Source organism: Heloderma suspectum, chromosome 2 (assembly GCF_057233095.1).
Source record: "Heloderma suspectum isolate Gila_16-S chromosome 2, 16-S_ref, whole genome shotgun sequence".
Lineage (NCBI taxonomy): Eukaryota > Metazoa > Chordata > Lepidosauria > Squamata > Helodermatidae > Heloderma > Heloderma suspectum.
The window spans coordinates 205,562,471-205,580,131 of NC_139459.1; the positions used below are offsets into that span (position 1 = coordinate 205,562,471).

Genomic DNA, 17,661 nt, shown 5'->3' on the forward strand with positions numbered 1-17,661 from the left:
TTCATCTCTTTCCAGGTGGTGCCAAGGCCTGTGATGGAAGCATTGGAGTGGAACAGCACCACCAGCCACCTCTCATTTTCAACTTACAGCATGATATTCAGGAGCAAGAACCCCTGGACATCCATGCAGCTGAGTACCGTGCTGTCTTGCCAGCAGTAAGCGAGGCTCTTCTGGGCATTCTTCAGGATATTGCCACAGACAACGTGTCTATGGCAGATTATTCTCGTGACCCAGCCGTGACCCCCTGCTGCAACCTACAACACTTGGTCTGCAGATGCCAACTGGCTTATGCCAACTCATCTTTGGAAAAAAGGATGCTGGACTGATAACAGAGCTCTGAGACAGGAACCAGTAATGCCATCTGCCCATGGGGCCTATAAGCTCAAGGCAGCATGCAGATGAAACAGTACTGAAAACTTTAGAATTAATCTGTTTTAGGATTTTAATTGTTACATAATAAACTCATCTGAGATTTGCTGTTGTTGAAAGGCACTATATAAGTATTCTACATCAGGTCTGGCCAGACATCAAGCTTGTGGCATCTACATTGTTCTTTACTGGAACCCTGAGATCTGACAACCAGAGCCAGGTGCCAAACTCATGGAATTAAAGAACTCTTGAGCCCAGAAATGTGTTCTGAGAACTGAATGGAACTCACAGGCCTTCAACATAAATATCCACTGTTGGTTACCCCGAGCTTTTTAGAAGTATAATTTAGGATGGTGGGGAGCAATTTATTGCTGTTGTTAAACAACTGGGAATCAGAAATCTTTGATTTACTTCAGATCACACAGAGATCTACCAGTAGATCCCGATTTTCCCTGCTTGCCCACTACCCATTAAAAATAAATGCTGAATTTGGGACTGTTTTCGCCTGTTCCTTTTTTTTATCAGACTAGATTGCTAAAATGCTCCAAATACAAACAGTGACCCCTACTAAAAAATGTGGTGAAATGTGCAACATTTTGACACAGGAAAGTTGTATGAGATGCAAGAGAGGAAGAGAGAACTAAACACCATTTTTAGCAGCAGCCATGTGTGTATATCATAAGATTCAGTTATGGACCAAGCAGCTCAAGAAAAGTTTTGGATGTCTTTGAAGTAGGTCTCACACGACTGGAGTTACCAGATATGGTATTGTCAGCCGACAAGATTTGAAAATTGAGACATTCCATTTTTTATATACTGACATGGGTTCATCTTATTTCTCCTTGCTATAGGAAGCCTATACATTTCTCTCTACAGTCATTATGGTCCACAACATGTTCAAAAAATAAGAGGCAAGTCGCATTTTTGCTCTCTGAGCAAAGTATGTGTTTCTTTCTTTGAAAATTGCAACTGAAGCATAATAACTGGGCTGGCATGGTATAACAACAAAGAAAAAGGATTCCATTCATATCTGCAACAATTACATTTACAAAACTTAAGAATGACTTTTAGGGCTCAGTTCAAAACAAAGAAAGATGGAGGACAGCTGCTGCTGACACCATGATGATTTTATTGATGGGTATTCCAGCAGAGCTCCAACGTATTAGGTTGGGGCTCTGTTTTTTTTCCTAAGAGGTCACTGCAAAAATATTCTGCATGGGTAAAATATTATGCATACACTGTACAAAGACGTAGATCAATAGACTTTTCTATAAGTACATTTATACATGACATAAGTTAGAAAAGGGCAGGCGTGTATAAAATTCAGGTTCAGTCAGGGTAACATTTGCACTGTGGTTCTCGAGTATAGAGCAATGTGCATATACAGTATATTGATACCAAACCTACATAGCACTTAAAGAAAATACACACCAAGGGCCAGAAAGGGTTGGCTAGGCATGAACATACTGTGTTAAAAGGACTGGAGCACCTCAGGGTTCTCCCTCACTTGTGAGTTGTTCCACATCCCCTTTAATGTTTCCAAACTACCTCCCATCCGCCGCTCTGCGCTCTGCTGTCTGCCACTCCTCATGATCTCTTCCCTTTGTTCGTCTGGCTTCCACGGCATAAGATTATCTACCAAAATCAAAACAGAAGGGCCTTACTTTTCCCAGTAACGGGCCGTTGAGCACTGTGTGCTGTAAACAGGTTTTGTGCGCATGCAGAAGAAGCAGCGGGGAGACAAATGTCATGCAACTGTTTTGCTTTCCACAATGCCCGTGGGTTTCTGTGGGTCATTTAGTTCCTTTGTCTTTGCATGAATCATCTGACACAGGAATAAATAAACTAGATCCAATGCCCATCTGGCATCTAACCCAGAATTCAAGACTTGAAAAAGTATTTCTCGTTTAAACAATGAATTATACCATTCTCCTGGTTGGAAACAAAACATACTTGAAGCATCAGTTACTGAAATGCATGGAATTAAGTGCGGCACCCAAATTAGCATACTGGCAGAAAATACATCACAGTGAGGATTTGCTGCTCCGAAGGACATCATCAAAATTTACCAGTTACAAAATAGAGCGCTGGTCACAGCATTTTGTTGGGTGTAAGGGACCAATCTGTAATGCCTTGTGGAAGCATATAGGGGAAAGGTCTGCGCAGATTCCTCAGGAGACGGTGAGTCTTCCCAGCAGTTTTGAAAGTTTATTTTATTTTTAAGATACACATATTTCAATGTTCTTTCACAACTGTGAAACACCTTTTGGTCCTGTCAGCCTTCCACATTTGCGGTATCTATCAGTTACACTTTTGACAATGAAGACACTCCTGAACTGCACATCAGCAAGAGGTTATGGTACTAATCCTACCAGCCTTACACAACAGAGTGACAAACACTGGACATGCCTTATGTGCTCCTGTTTAGTAATTGTTCTTCCATGAACAGAAATGAGGCAGCTGGCACTGGGTAAGCAGGCTTAGTGGCAGACAGGAGTCCCTGGTCGGATTCCACAGTAATAAGCATCTACGATACAGGACAGCTTTACACATGGCAACTTTACCACAAACAGCAATTCCAGGTAAGGAAAAGTACACACACCATCACCTATGACACAGAACATATCATTTTGTTGTGAGCATCCATAGTGAGAGACGTCTGGTGCATCATGGGAATTACACCTCCATGATCACCAGCTTCCCTGGACAACACCATGTTTACACAGGAGTCTCTGCAGCCTTCATGCTACAGATCAGGCTCTCCTGGCTGCCTCCTCCACCTCCAGTAAGTATGAAATGAAAGGAGGATCGTAGGAGTGATCATTTTGCAGGGGGGAGGCTGCAGCAGGGTCTCAGGCTGCAAGAGCTCTGGCATATACCAAGGTTTTGACAGGTATTAAAAGGCCTCTTTTAAGTGCTCGACAATGGTTTACTACATATCTGAAATAACACTTGTTCATTTGGGATTGGATCCAACTTATGTATTGCAGCCGTGTAACAGATACCACTGGTGGAACAGGACTTCTATGTCTTCTCCTGCAGCCCTCCACCTGCCCTCTCTTCCACAGAATCCCCCAACACACACACCCAAGCAGTTTTGGAGGGTGCACAGAGGGCTGCAGGGAAGAGGAGAGGGTGCAGAAGTCCTGTTTCACCAGCGGTATCCATTCCGTGGACACAACAAGGAAGGTTGAGCCAAGTCTTTGTCCAAATTATTTCCACATTGGATTGGGCCAGTTTACTTGGCTCTAATGTGTGTTCCTCTTACATGATGATCAGAATACATCTTCCTATACAGAAGTGACAGCCATGTAGGAAAATTGCCAACTGTGAAGCGATCCACAGATGGTGGAACATTTGACACAGAGACAATCGAGAGGAGGGCTTGCATTCTGCATAGACATGCCCTTTAAAAAAACATTTTTATGTCAGCATTAGTCATTTAAGGAATCAAATGCTTGTCACAATATTCCGAGAAGCCATTTTCCTATGAATATGGTGCTTTATTACCAGACTAAGAGTTCCACAGCATATCGAGAAGGTTGCATAAAGTAACATGCCCCTCCCAAATTGGGTGGTAGGTAAGAAGACGAAACAGCTGAACTATTATTGTAGAGCTACTGTGGGCAACTTGCGGCCCTCCACACGTTGGACAACAACTCCCATCATCCCTCACCTCTGGCTACATTGGATAGGGAAGATGGGAACTGCTACCAGCACCATTTGGAGGGCCACAAGTTGCCCACCCTTGTTCCAGAGGGATGGCAAATACTAAGGAATCATAATTCACCCTTCTCTACTAAAGCAGCGAAATGTAAAATGAAACATAAGCCTTAAGTGCAGTTGCTTCTTAGAAACCTCAAACAGGTTGCTGAGCAGCTCTAAGCAGGTGTCCAAGAGGCACAAGAGTCATCTATGCATGAACTAATGTCAAGCCTGGAGCCAAATCACCAACACATCACACTTTTAAAGATAATACTCTACTTCTTATTCTTTTTAATACTGCCTAATTAATATGTGACCATGTGTGGATGAGACAGCCTGGTCGCCAGTGGAAAAACAAGAGCAGCTCCTTCACTGGGCAGCAGACTAAGAATCCTGGACTGGCCTAGGCGGCAGGGAACATAGCTATGGGCTCAGCTCTGGCTTTTTCCATACGACTATTGCTAAATGCCCAAACTAAGCCCATTCTGTCCCCAGTCAGAGGCGCAATTTGCCACTTGCCTGGCCTTCTGTAGCAAGTAGTGATAAGCCCCCCTCTCTCCAGTAAGCAGAGAAATGGCACATTTACAGCTGCCCTTCCTCCACGCCCATTCTCAGCCCATTCCCCCGGATGGAGGGTGTTCCCAGACGACTCCTAGCACAACGGATCGAAAGGCAGTGCACAGCTGTTCCATCTTTCTCATAATGGGGGGGGGGTAAGAAAACAGCCAAGCAGCAGTGGGAAAATGGAAGACAACATCTGGACCCTCTTAAAATTCCATGTTTGAGGCAGGGCCATTACACGATTCCATGTCTGGAAGCACCCTAGAAGAGAAGTGGACAAGAGGCAGCCTTTAAGGCCAGGAGATGGAGAGAGCGTACAGATGCCCGAGACCGAGCCACTCCTTGCCCTGGCTACAGAGAGCAGTGCAGGGCTATCGCAGCAGGACCCTGGACAAGCAAGTCTGATGATTTTGGCAGTGGCAGAAAAGGGGAAAGCAGAAGGGCCAGCAGCAACGGAAGCAAAGCGGGCCAGTGGCGAGGCAGGATGTTGCCTAGCCACACCATCAATATGGCTGAGTCACACAGAGAAACTCCAGTAATGCAAAGCCATGCAAGAGGGATGAGATCCCCAGCGCCTTCTCCCTGGTCCAACTTCCAACTCCAGAACGGTTGTTCTCACATGAGTCCTCTCCATATTGGGCCTTGTTAAGGCCCAAGCTCCTGGTGCTTTTCTTCCACCAGCAGCTAGTATAAATAACTGGTTCTGGTAACATAAGGCACCCTCTGCCAGCACAGAAAGGCATACAATTTGGAAAATGGTTCCTTGGTAAATAAATAGCACTGATTAAGAGACACTGCAAAGTAACAGACGTCTATTACAGAGAGGGAAATCCAACATAAAGGAATGTCCTTTAAAAAAATCTCCAGAAGCAAATCAAGACACTTTTTTAAAATAAAAGAAATAACGGCCAATGTTTTTCCCACACTGCCACTATCCATTTCTGTATTTTACCCCCCTGCCCCGCTCAGTGGGGATAGGGTTGGTCAGTAGACCCAGCATCAAAGGTCAGCAATGCTGGGCATCTGCCGGGACTGCTAATCACGCTCTTTGTCCCCTCCTGCCACCTGCCACTGGCTGGACCTGCCTCAAGGGCCCAGGGACAGCACAGCCGGGCCCTCTGCCCTAAGCCTAGTGCTGTCCATTTCCCCTTGGGTGACACTCCCTGTGCCTTCTCCCCGCCACTCCATCCTAACCCACTACACACCTCCCCAGGTTTTTCCTTCACTGTGGCACAATGGTCGGGCTGGCGCAGAGCCCCCTTGCAGGGACAATGCAACCACCAACCAAAGGGCTGTGAGGGACAGGGAGGAAGCCGTGAACAGCCAGGCAGGGGCTGCAGTGTGCAGGGGAGCCCTCAAGGCAGGTCTCTTGCCTGGGGTCCACAAAAACCTGTGTCAGTTTCATCTGTTGTGTTCATGCCACTTTAATCTGAACAAGCCAAGGCTCAAAATGAGACACCTCAAAAGCTACTCTTACTGACATTTGGAGTATTTTTCTCAGCTCAGAGGCAGAGCCGAAGCTGCGGATGCAAAATCCAGACTCGCACTTTGAACATGCCCTCCTCTTGGGAAGACAAGAGGGTTCATGGGAGCCAACAAATTGCCTGGGAGCATCCAAGTTTGCAGCATTACTGAACCTTAACAGGCATGGACACGGTCAGTCCCTTGGCTGGGAGCCCAAGGTAAGAGGAGAATCTAAGTATTATAAATTCCTTTTTTTAAAAAGAAAATCAGGTTTGTATAAGCTTTGGTCCCCAAGCCCATCTGCCATCATGTTGGCAGTTGTCTACCCAGTCCTAAGACTATAGCAGAGTTAGTTGCCATGGGCTACAGGAAGGAGAGGAAGGGACAGCCCTTCGGGAAGAAGAGGGTAACACTGTCTTCTCGGCAGGAGGCCCACAGTGCTGCTTAAGTGCTCCGAATGCTCACAGGTGGAAATTCAGTTTCGTCATCCAGACACACTGGCCCAGTGGCAAATTCATGCTCGGGTATAACCTCTCCTCGAAGGGCTCCCCCATCTTCTGAGTAGCCTGCAAAAATAGAAACAAACAAAAATGACCAAAACACTTTAGATAAATACAAGGCAGGCCCCAAAGACCCCAAGGTGGGCAGGCAGGGTCACCAGTGCATTTTTTTCCTTTCCAGGGTTTGGCAAAACTGGAGAAGTGAAGGAATGGGTAAAGTGCACCAACACTGCAAACACTAGACTGGGAAAAAGCAGAACTTAGCAGCTTTAGCTTGATGAGCCTCAGGCTTGCCATAATGAGGAAGACATGCAGAGCTTGATTCATGTGGATCCTTGAATGAGCACTTCCCCAGTGACGCAAAGGTTTTTCATAAAGTAGGCGAGAAACACATCCTAACTTGCTTGCATAGAAGGAATGCAGGAAAGAGGCTTAATAGAGGAATATGAGAATAGTGCAACAGATCAATGGTCCACCTCACCCCAAATCCTATCAGTGAGAAGAGCAGCATCAGCTGCTTCAGAGGAAAAATGTTCTCTATTTAGGCAGCAGGTTGGACTTAAAACAGGGAACGCCTGAGGTTAGTGAGGCCTTAGATTTGCATCCCACCTTCCCTCAAGGAGCTCAGGCTGGTGCATGTGGGCAGAATCTGACTGACCCCCACAAGCCTACAAGGTAGGATGAGCCAAGAAACTGTGACTTGCCCAAGGCCAACCAGTGAGTTACACGGTCAAGCAGGGATTCAAAGCAAAGCCTTCTGGATCTGGGTCCAACACCCCAGCCCCTGGATTGCCAACCTGTGCCATGCTGTACCTGAAACAGGGGGCTGCAGAACAGGCTGGGTTGGCTCTCTAGAGCTGTACTGCTGCCTGCTCCTCAGCTCGGTGGACTGGAGCAAAACCGCCCGAAGTACAAAAGGCTGCACACAGACTGCAGTGCATACTAATGTGGCACAGTCTCACTGGCCTCAACTTGTGGCCAAAAAGGTTGGCCACCAACTGCTCTCGCCACTATACCACACTGACCAGCAGTGTGCCATCAAGACTCAGAAGGGGCCAGTGCCTCTCCTTGTTAACAGCCCTGTGCCTCCTTAGGGAAGCCTCCCTCACAATTTGAGAATTAGCGGTTGCCATTTTGGTCACGTCAGTGGAAATTTGTGAACCATATTTGCAGAGGGAATTTATTGACTGGCACTGGCTACTCTCATATTACTCACAAGGCAGACAGAAAAGGACTTCTGCTGCGATCCTCTGGACTGCTGGACTGACAGATTCATGAGTTTGGTGCACACCTTGAACTGCCTTCACTCTCTGACACATACAAGCAATCCGCTTTCCTCGGAGGCCTCCAGTGCCCCTTGGAGCAAAAAGGTTGCCTACCCCTGCTTTATGGGCCGATTCACACATCGAGGCTCATCATTCGAGGACTGAAATGATGACTTGCACATGTGACCCGACTATCATAGATTAAACACCACAGATAGAACTTTCAAAAACACATAGGACTTCATGCGTTTCAAGGGAATCAGTTCACACATTCAGGTGCCAGTCAAAAAAAGTGCTAACTGAGATATCAAGTGATGTGAATCACCCCTTCGACAGTTTGTGAGGAAATATTTTCATTACTGAACATTAGTTAAGTCTTTTCTATCCAAAGATCATCTCCAAAACACGAGGCGTGAGCTGCCACCAACTGCATTCATGTCAATTAGCTTTTATCTTTCATTTCATGCTTTGGCTTTCTTCACACATAATGGCCCCAAAGAAGGCGATATCTCCTCCCCTCTCCCCTTGTACATTCTGATTCCCTCAATCACTTTCTGGTTTGGGCAAACCATAGTTTGCCATGACAACCAGATCCAGAAATCCACTGTTTGGGCTATTCAGATGTCACTTCAAACAAACTATGTATAGTCTGCCTTAGCCAGAAAATGAAGAGGGAAGGGGAGCATGCAAGGGGAAGGGGGGAATGCACAAGCCTGAGGCATGGCCCCAACAGCCCAACCGTAGTTTGGCCTTTACACCTGAACAGTGCTTTTGATGTCTACAATGGCCACCAATGCTTAATGGGTTCCACAGCTGACACTGATTGAAACTGCTAGAAACAAACACAGATAATGTCTCTCCAGGCAGGGCTCAGGAAAAGGATAGTGGAGAAAAAGATGTGATGGCAATTAGGGAGGTAAAGTAGAGATTGGAGATATGCATGAATTCCCAGGCAAAAATCTTGCAGTACAAGGCAAGGCAAGCACTGATTGGGGAGCTTACTAACAGTTAGTGTTAGGAACAGGTTTATAATCTTCAAAGTACTCTGCATCTTCAAAGTGTCTGAGTTTTGATGATTAATTAAACTTGGTAATAACAAGAGGACAGATTTATTTTACTCCTGGGGCATGTGAGGTTGTTGTTGAATAATCACAAAACTACAGAATAAGCTGCATGGTTCTCAGGTCCTGGAACCACGCACTCCCATACCTATAGGTCAACCCAGCCTGCCTTGATTCAGTGAACAGCGTCCATGGGCATTCCAAGACTGGTTAGCAAAATAGCACTCAGGGAATGGGCTGGGGCGGAAAGGGTTGCAGAGAGACGTGTTTGTAATGCTCACTAGCATTCTTAGCCCCTCAGAAGAACTGCGCAAGCACCAGGGAATCCATGGGCTGGGGTATTCCCCATGATAGCACTGACTTAGCATTTGAAAGCAATATGGAACAAAACAGGACGTCCAAAAGGCATTACTACTATTTTGTGCTTTTTCTGCACGTCTGCAGAGGCACTCAGCCTTGATGATTTTATACTATGTGATGCAAGTAGCTTGGCCTTGTTACTCTGCTCTCTATTGCAAGACTTCTGTTTGGGTTCTCACAAAAGTTGCCAAAGTGTGCGGAGCTGTTTCAGCGTCTTTTGCCTGAACCCGGGGCAATCTAAAATTCAATGTGGGATAGCATTTGGCCTTCTCCTTATGGTCAGAACAGCCCCACCCCCCGCAGTCTCAGATGTACACCAGCTGCAGGACATCTCAAGAGATACCAAGTAAGAAAAGTGCACACATTTTCCTAAGATTATCAAGGATGATGCACGGAAGCGCTATTATTTGGGGGTACCTAGCTGTGAACCAATCTGATCTGGTTAAATCCAGCAATCTGTAGCATTCAACGGCTAAGTGAATGGCGATCCATGCAAGCCAATCCAGCCCTTACCTGGCATCATTGAAGGTGAAGGCACCGAACTCTGCCTGGCTACTGTTGCAGCATAAGTCTGAGCGACTGGAGGCCGAATATGATTTTCTTTGTTCTCTTCTGTCTTTCCCAAGTCAAGTAAGCTAATTTTATTTGAGCCCGGAAAAAGGTGTGTGGGGGGGGAGAAATAAAGTGAGTCATCGTCCCCAGTCCATGCCCAGTAATTCTGACAATGTCTATGCAGGTTTCCCTGTGTTGGGTAACAAACCATAAACTAGACTGGTGGACATAGGGGCCTTGTGCCATCTCTGACCCCATGATATGGCAAAACAAAGGCAAGATTCTGGGTACAGCAACGCAGACACTCCAACCTCCTCAAAGGCTGACGTTGGCACTCAGAGGACAGGAAGGAAGGTCCTTATGCTGGCGCAAAGTTGCTGCAGGGATGGAGGAAGGGGACCAGCACCACACCAGATCCACTGGCCCCTTTGATTCAATGGCGCAGGCAGAAAGGAGGACCTCTTGCAGGTGCTGTTATCCTAGTCTTGTAGCCCCACTCCTTTTCCTTTGGCCACACCCGCTGAGTACCCCACTCCCATCTTTGGCCAAGCTCCTTACTTAAAAAACACATACACAAAGAGAGAAAGCAATATTATACAGTACAGAAAGCACCTTTGATTCACCACTGAGCAATTGCGCCTATCCCCACACTAGAACAGGGCTTCCTTCCAGAGGAGAGGGCAGGATTCTCAGTTGCTCTGACACACCCGCCTTTTGACATTAAGCAATGCCCCCAATGTGCCCTTGCAACGTTCTGAGAAACTGTCCAATTAGTAACAACACATGGACTTAATTTTCCTGTAGCTGGAAACAACCACCTCTCTTCCCCTATCTGAAGGTGAGGGCACAGCCATTATGCTGAACTATAGTCAACACATGAGAAGTCATTCAAGCAAGAAGTTAAGCTTTAGACGTGCCCAGGACATGCACAGGCTCATGGCCAGAAGAACATGGGAGTGTCTGTGTTGTCTGAATGAGATGGGCATGCCAAAGCAGATCTCATTTTAGTTTCAGCCTCTGTGCTTGAAGCAGGCTGGTGTGGGAATTTAATCGCATCTTATAAATGGACAGCCAAATTAATTCCTTGGTGGATGATTAGAGACCACTCAAAAGACTTGGCATTGCCAACATACTGATGAGGGAAACGCCTTTACTGTTATCTTCAGCTGTCCCTAATTCAAATAGAAGTACCACTCAAATCAGGCATGCAGGCAACTTAGCGCTGTGCCTGGCCTACTCAGACTGACCTGGTATACGTCTAATGCTAACCCATGATTTAACCTGTGGGTTATTGAAGTCTGGGTTGTCACGTTGCGCAAACCCAACCACACTGACAAACTATGGTTTGCTAATCATGAACAACCCAGAAAGGGAACCCATGGTCTGCCTAGGTCTGGAATTCTCACACAGCTCAGGAGGTAAAGCTGTGTGTACTTTCCCCCAAAACAAAACTAAAAAGCTCCAGGGCATGATTTTATTATAGCCTGTGGTTTCCCTTTTTCTGTGCTAAAAATCTTAAGACATGGTCTGAAGGCACATGAGGCAGCCGCCTTGCTGAAGCTAAGCAGGTCTGGGTCTGGTCAGTGCTTGGAGGGGAGACCACTTGGGAACCATATGTAGCTACCTTGAGTTCCATGATGGAAGAAAGATGGGATATAAGTGTAAATAAATAAATATCCACCCCCATGCATTTTCCCGGTAGTACTGGAAAAGCTGAGCTGCACTGTTACCTGTGTGTCTTAATTAAAACACACTCTCCTCCATCTTGAGGGTCCAGGTTGTAGAGGTAAAGGTGTCCATCAGATGTTGTAACTGAGAGCCGAGGCAGCTTTTGGATCCTAACAAGAAATGCACAGGAGGGGTGTTGAAAGGACCCCTCAATGGGTTCGTTCATTGGGAGGGGGGGATCCATCTGCCTGCCTGAGGCTGCCATGAGTGCCGTTTCATTCGGCCAGGTTACTGGGAGGTATTAAATGATAAATGTTACCTGTACCTGGACAAGTGGGTTCTTTGCCTGTACAATTACTGTGTAAGCAGGCAGAAGTAGGGGGAAAGTAGAGAACCATACCCCCAACACACAGAAGGGAAAATGCAGAAGGAGAAGCCTTGGTCTATAGGACTTGTACTAACCATCACATTAGTGAGGAAACCTTCCTCTAGATGAGATCTTCCCAAATGCAGCCACTGTGGGCCAAATTTCAATCTGGCATCATGCGCAGTCTTAGGGGCCACATTCCAGCAGTGGGCAGGGCCAAAATGCATGTCTCCTCCGAAGAAAGCATGAGCAGCACTTTCAGAGAATATCCCACCCACCCCCATCACTAATCAAATCCATTCACAACGTTTACACTGGAAAACAGTCGTCAACTTTACTGACATGACCGAGTGGGAAGCATCACCTGTGGGGGGAGCTCCACATACAGGGGGACAGAAAAACAAGATGCCTCTGGAAACTAATGAAGGTGCCCCAGAGATTGCTCTGGAGCAAATCTGGAATTGGCCCGAAAGTAACAAAGTAACCGAAGTGCTCTGGAAGTGACCAGAAGGCCAGGAAGAAGACACAAGAAAGCTGTAATGTGTGGGAAAAGCACATACTGCATTCCGGCAGCTGGTAATTTGGGAGGAAAACTCTCACAAAAGGGTCAAAGGTAAGAGGGCATGTTGAAGGAAAGGCGGCATGCCACATAGGGAGAGCCTCGTGAGGCAGACTTTGCCCATGGAATAGAGGTTCTCCATGCCTTTTCTACTGGCTTCCTGCCCAGGTCTCAAATGATCATTTCGCCCTCAGACGTGAGGCATTAAAAAGAGCAGCTGTGGACTGCAATTCAGTATTGTCCATATTCAGCACTCAGTAGCTTCCCTGAATATGGAAAAGATAGACCTGGCAGTGGCCCAGTGCATGAGATACAAGAACAGTGATACAGGACACAGAACTTCTGCCTTGCCATTGCATCAAGACACAACTAACGAACTTTGGGACTAAATGAACCCAGGGTGCGTATAATACAGCAGGTAAGTGTTTCTGTCCTATGCTGCTTAAAGAGAACTTTCTGTAAACAGGAGCCACTGCTCAGTTGCTATAGCCACAGCTTACGTACGTGGAGAGCACACAGATGTTCCTTTGTCCAGAAATGTTCAAGCGCACGGTGGCAAAGGCCCGGTCCTGGCTCATCATGCCTGACACTTGAGAAGGGAGGTAGTTTGTAGCAGCCATGAACATCTTGCCCATGTAGCCGCTCCAGGATGGGGGTTCTTCGGGCCGGCTAGAAGAAACAAAGTAGCAGTTGCTAAGACTCCTACTCTAGTATCTATAACAAGGAGCATCAATATAACATCAACACAGTCTTCACCCACAAAGCCTAAACACATGTAACTTCACTGGCTCCCATTCATCCCTTGTTATTCTTGCTTCTTTACCCTAATTTCCCTTTGGAAGCTCACCATTTAGACTGTAAGCACCTTGGGTCAGGGACATTTTTCTAAAACATATTAAAGTGCAATGTACGTAGACATACGAATATACAAAAACAAGCCTGAAATCTATATGCAAATGAAATTTCTATCACTTATCTAACTTGGGTGTGTCTGCGCGTGCATGTGGGCGAGAAGTTTCTTCAAATAATCCCAGCACAGTTGTGCTTGCCTGATCTAACCTGTCAGCCCCAGCATGGCAGAGAATATTTTGGCAGTAATGCCACAGGCCATTATGTGTCTCCGTGATAAATTGGGCAAGACTCTCCTATGCAGGAAGATGAATGCAGTGATCCATTAGATATGCCCTGTACAATGAAGGCCCGTTTCACAGAAAGTCATTATGAAAGCACCTTCTCACCAAGCATTAATGGATGGCAAATAACAGTCTGTGGTAAGCAAAGATTTAAAGCAATTTTAAATCTAACACAGGACAAACAGAGGTTAACAATGAGAGTAAATCACTGCTCAAGGCTTGTGCATAAGTTATTTTGAACATTTATCTTGGCTTGGTTATCAGAACACCCAACATGTTAAAGGCAGGTTCAGCTACACTCCAGAATTCTGGTTTGCCTCCCTAGGGACTCCAACCTGGAGCCACTAGTTAGAAGTCATCTAGAGGTAAATGCAGCAGTTACATTTTCATATAGTAACCAAAAGGCACAGTGAAAGACGTGCCCAGACTCTCATTTGGTGATGCCTGATATGCGTATATGGCCAAAGGCGGCTGCCTCTGTTAGGAGCAGGCGGTCTTGAGCTGGCCACAGAACCCTGGCTTAGCAAGGCCTGGAGGCAGGAGCAGCCACAAACTCTCCTCAGGCTTGTGCTGGTAGTAGTGCTACCAGCACCACCATTTCCCCCATAAAGGAGACTGAACAAGACTTGGATAAATGCTGTGGCCAGGAAACCAGGCCTTGGCAAGACAATGACGTCAGAGTCTTGAGTCACAATCCAACTTCATCTCGATCCTCAGATCTAGCCCCAAGCTCCATCCATTCTGTTCTTCCTGGCTCTCCAACTGATCCTACAACCCAGCATCCACTCCTCCACCCATTCTGCCCAAAGTTTTATTGGGACAGTGCCAAATCACGCCGCCAAGTCAAAGCTGTGATGGACTTGTCTAGCTAAAGCTGTAGCAGGTTGGAACAGATGGTGGAACGACTTCCAGCAAGCAAAACTTGGCTGCCTACAACCTTGTCTTACCTTCAGTGAGACACCTCTTCCTGCTGAGACAGACAGACAGACGCATCCTCTCCCATCAGCTATCCACAGCAACAACCTGCCAAGAGGGGGCTTGGAGGACGCAGCTAGGCTCCCCACAACACACGCAACACAGTTCTGATACCCACCTGTCAGTGAGATGTTCCAGCTTAAAGATGTGCACAGTCTCGGTGTTGCTCGACGCACACAAGAATTGCGAGTCCATGCTGAACACTAGAGAGCTGATGTTCACATACCTAAGGCCAAGCGAAGAAAAGAGGGTGTTTGCAGCTGGCCCCAAATGGTGAGAGGCTAGTCCAAGCTAGGCTGTGTCCAAGCTAAGCAGATGGGAGAGATGGCAGTGAATGTAATATAATCAAATGTAGACTGCTGCAAATCAGTCACCCCATCAGGCATCCTAGTATCTGTGGCCTGAGCAAACAATGTGTCAGGGCAATGTAGCACCGTCGTTAAGAGAATGAGCTGTGAAGTCTACCCTTCAAAATCTCATCTCAGCCATGTATTCGCTTAGGCCACTCTTCCCTCAGCCCTGATATCTGCCAAATGGGGACAATACGATTGTCTGAAAGATGCATACATTCTGGCTCCCATACTACATTTTCAAAGAGCTTCTGACATCAGCAGGACTTGTGGAAATGGACCTGTGCTTTAAAACGTTATATAAAGATTACTTCTGTCATTTTCCTGTGGATGGGTCTGGATAGCAATTTCCCAGTCTCTTGGTGCTTTAGAGAAAAAAAAGAGGAAGAACTCCTCCTCCCCCTCCTGCCCCCCCATCGAAGAAGGTACAATGTACTATTCAAACCTTATATCGCGGGTGGGCAACTTGTGGCCCTCCAGATGCTTTGGCCTACAACTCCCAGCATCCCTCACCGTTGGCTGTGCTGCCTAGGGCTGATGGAAATTACAGGCCAAAACATCTGGAGGGCCATAGGCTGCCCAGCTCTCCCTTACACCAACATTGTACCTGCCAGGCATGTCAGCAGCAACTCCCACACAAAGAAGAGGATTCCCCAAACGTGTGGCGTGCAGCGGCTGGGAAGATCAGCGCAGGCAGCCCCTGGGTGGGCGCTGTGTGCCTTGCGCGTGTGCCGAACGTGCATTCAGTCCCTATAAACCACCCAGGCAAACATTTCCTAGGAAAGGACTCTCAGAATGCCAGGCACACCCACTCCTATGTAGGAGTGGATGCATTTCGCTGGTTTGGAAGCAGCACACTGACCTCTTCATTCCTCTTCTGAATTCATAGAGCTTTTGTCCTTCGGGTATGGAAAACACACGAATGACTGTTCCCTGAAGCAGAATATATAAGGCACAGATGTCACAAAAGCAGCAGTCAGAATAAATAGGCACAGCAGCACTTTGTCTTAATGCTTTCACAGAAGCGTTTATAAGCAGCAGCAATCACTTAGACAGAGACCAGCACTCACAGACACACAACCCATCTGACACATCTCCGGGCACTAGCACATAACATTAACAGAGGTATTCTGATCATAAACACTCTATGTCTTCTCACTCTCTGCGTTTTTCCTTCTCCTTCCCCATCTCTTTTTCCTTGTGTGCTGTGTCTTTTTAACTGTAAGCCTGAGGGTATGGACTGTCATACAATGGATCTTTATAAGCTTTTTTGGTTAAAAAGCAAGGTAAAAATGCTTTAAATATATAATATGTGGAAGCCACTACTTTCAATATAACTCACTTCCAACTAAGGTCATGATCCTATGTGCGATTATTAGGAAGCCAGCTCCACTGAACTCAGTTGGAGTTATATCTGAGTAAACACACTTGGCTCTTCAAGAAAATTGAAGACGGGCATGATAAAGGACAAAGAAGGCAGGGACCTAACAGAAGCAGATGAGATTAAGAAGAGGTGGAAAGAATACACAGAAGAACTATACAGGAAAGATCTGAATGTCCCTGATAGCCATGATAGTGCGGCCACTGAACTTGAGCCGGACATCCTCGAGAGTGAAGTCAAGTGGGCCTTAGGAAGCGTTACTAACAACAAAGCTAGCGGAGATGACAGTATTCCAGCTGAGCTATTTAAAATCCTAAAAGATGATGCTGTTAAAGTGCTGCATTCAATATGCCAACAAATTTGGAACAGTCAACAATGGCTGCAAGACTGGAAAAGGTCAGTTTACATTCCAGTTCCAAAGAAGAGCAACGCCAAAGAGTGTTCAAACTACCGCACAATTGCGCTCATTTCACATGCCAGCAAGGTGATGCTCAAAATCCTACAAGCTAGGCTTCAGCAGTATGCGAACCGAGAACTACCGGAAGTACAAGCTGGGTTTAGAAGAGGCAGAGGAACTAGAGATCAAATCGCCAACATTCGCTGCATCATGGAGAAAGCAAGAGAATTCCAGAAAAACGTCTATTTCTGCTTCATTGACTACGCTAAAGCCTTTGATTGTGTGGATCACAACAAACTGTGGCAAATTCTTAAAGTGATGGGAGTACCAGACCACCTTACCTGTCTCCTGAGAAACCTGTACGAGGGTCAAGAAGCAACAGTAAGAACCAGACATGGAACAACCGAGTGGTTCAAAATTGGGAAAGGAGTACGACAAGGCTGCATATTGTCACCCTGCTTATTTAACTTATATGCAGAGTACATCATGAAAAGCGCGGGGTTGGATAAATCACAGGTCGGAATTAAGATTGCCGGGAGAATTATCAACAACCTCTGATATGCAGACGATACCACCCTAATGGCAGAAAGCGAAGAGGATCTCAAGAGCCTCTTGTTGAGGGTGAAAGAGGAGAGTGCAAAAGCTGGTTTGAAACTCAACATTAAAAAAATGAAGATCATGGCATCTGGCCCCATCACTTCCTGGCGCATAGAAGGGGAAGAAATGGAAGCAGTGACAGATTTTACTTTCTTGGGCTCCAAGATCACCGCAGACAGTGACTGTAGCCATGAAATTAAAAGACGCTTGCTCCTTGGGAGGAAAGCTATGGCAAACCTAGACAGCATAGTAAGAAGCAGAGACATCACCTTGCCGACAAAGGTCCGTCTAATCAAAGCTATGGTTTTCCCAGTAGTAATGTATGGCTGTGAGAGCTGGACTATAAGGAAAGCTGAGCGCCGAAGAATGGATGCTTTCGAACTGTGGTGCTGGAGAA

General features: G+C 46.4%; 2 protein-coding genes across 7 annotated transcripts in view; one reads left to right on the forward strand and one right to left on the reverse strand.

Moving 5' to 3' along the window:
* The window catches only part of ARSG (arylsulfatase G), a 166,052-nt gene extending 159,707 nt beyond the window's left edge, over window positions 1-6,345 (forward strand). For 3 of the 4 annotated variants that reach the window (XM_084837502.1, XM_084837501.1, XM_084837498.1), the window contains one exon: window positions 16-869. In XM_084837502.1, coding sequence (XP_084693628.1) covers window positions 16-326 — 311 coding nt within the window. In that variant the 3' untranslated portion in view covers window positions 327-869. Of the gene's footprint in view, window positions 1-15; window positions 870-6,136 lie in introns of those variants that run through there. The other variant, XM_084837503.1, reaches the window with a different exon arrangement.
* WIPI1 (WD repeat domain, phosphoinositide interacting 1) overlaps window positions 1,296-17,661 on the reverse strand; it is a 55,190-nt gene continuing 38,824 nt past the window's right edge. For 2 of the 3 annotated variants that reach the window (XM_084837506.1, XM_084837507.1), the window contains exons 7-13: window positions 15,752-15,822; window positions 14,658-14,765; window positions 12,936-13,100; window positions 11,568-11,675; window positions 9,799-9,920; window positions 6,565-6,665; window positions 1,296-2,004 (exon numbers count right to left, since the gene is read on the reverse strand). In XM_084837506.1, coding sequence (XP_084693632.1) covers window positions 1,957-2,004; window positions 6,565-6,665; window positions 9,799-9,920; window positions 11,568-11,675; window positions 12,936-13,100; window positions 14,658-14,765; window positions 15,752-15,822 — 723 coding nt within the window. In that variant the 3' untranslated portion in view covers window positions 1,296-1,956. Of the gene's footprint in view, window positions 2,005-2,571; window positions 4,009-5,544; window positions 6,666-9,798; window positions 9,921-11,567; window positions 11,676-12,935; window positions 13,101-14,657; window positions 14,766-15,751; window positions 15,823-17,661 lie in introns of those variants that run through there. The other variant, XR_014788188.1, reaches the window with a different exon arrangement.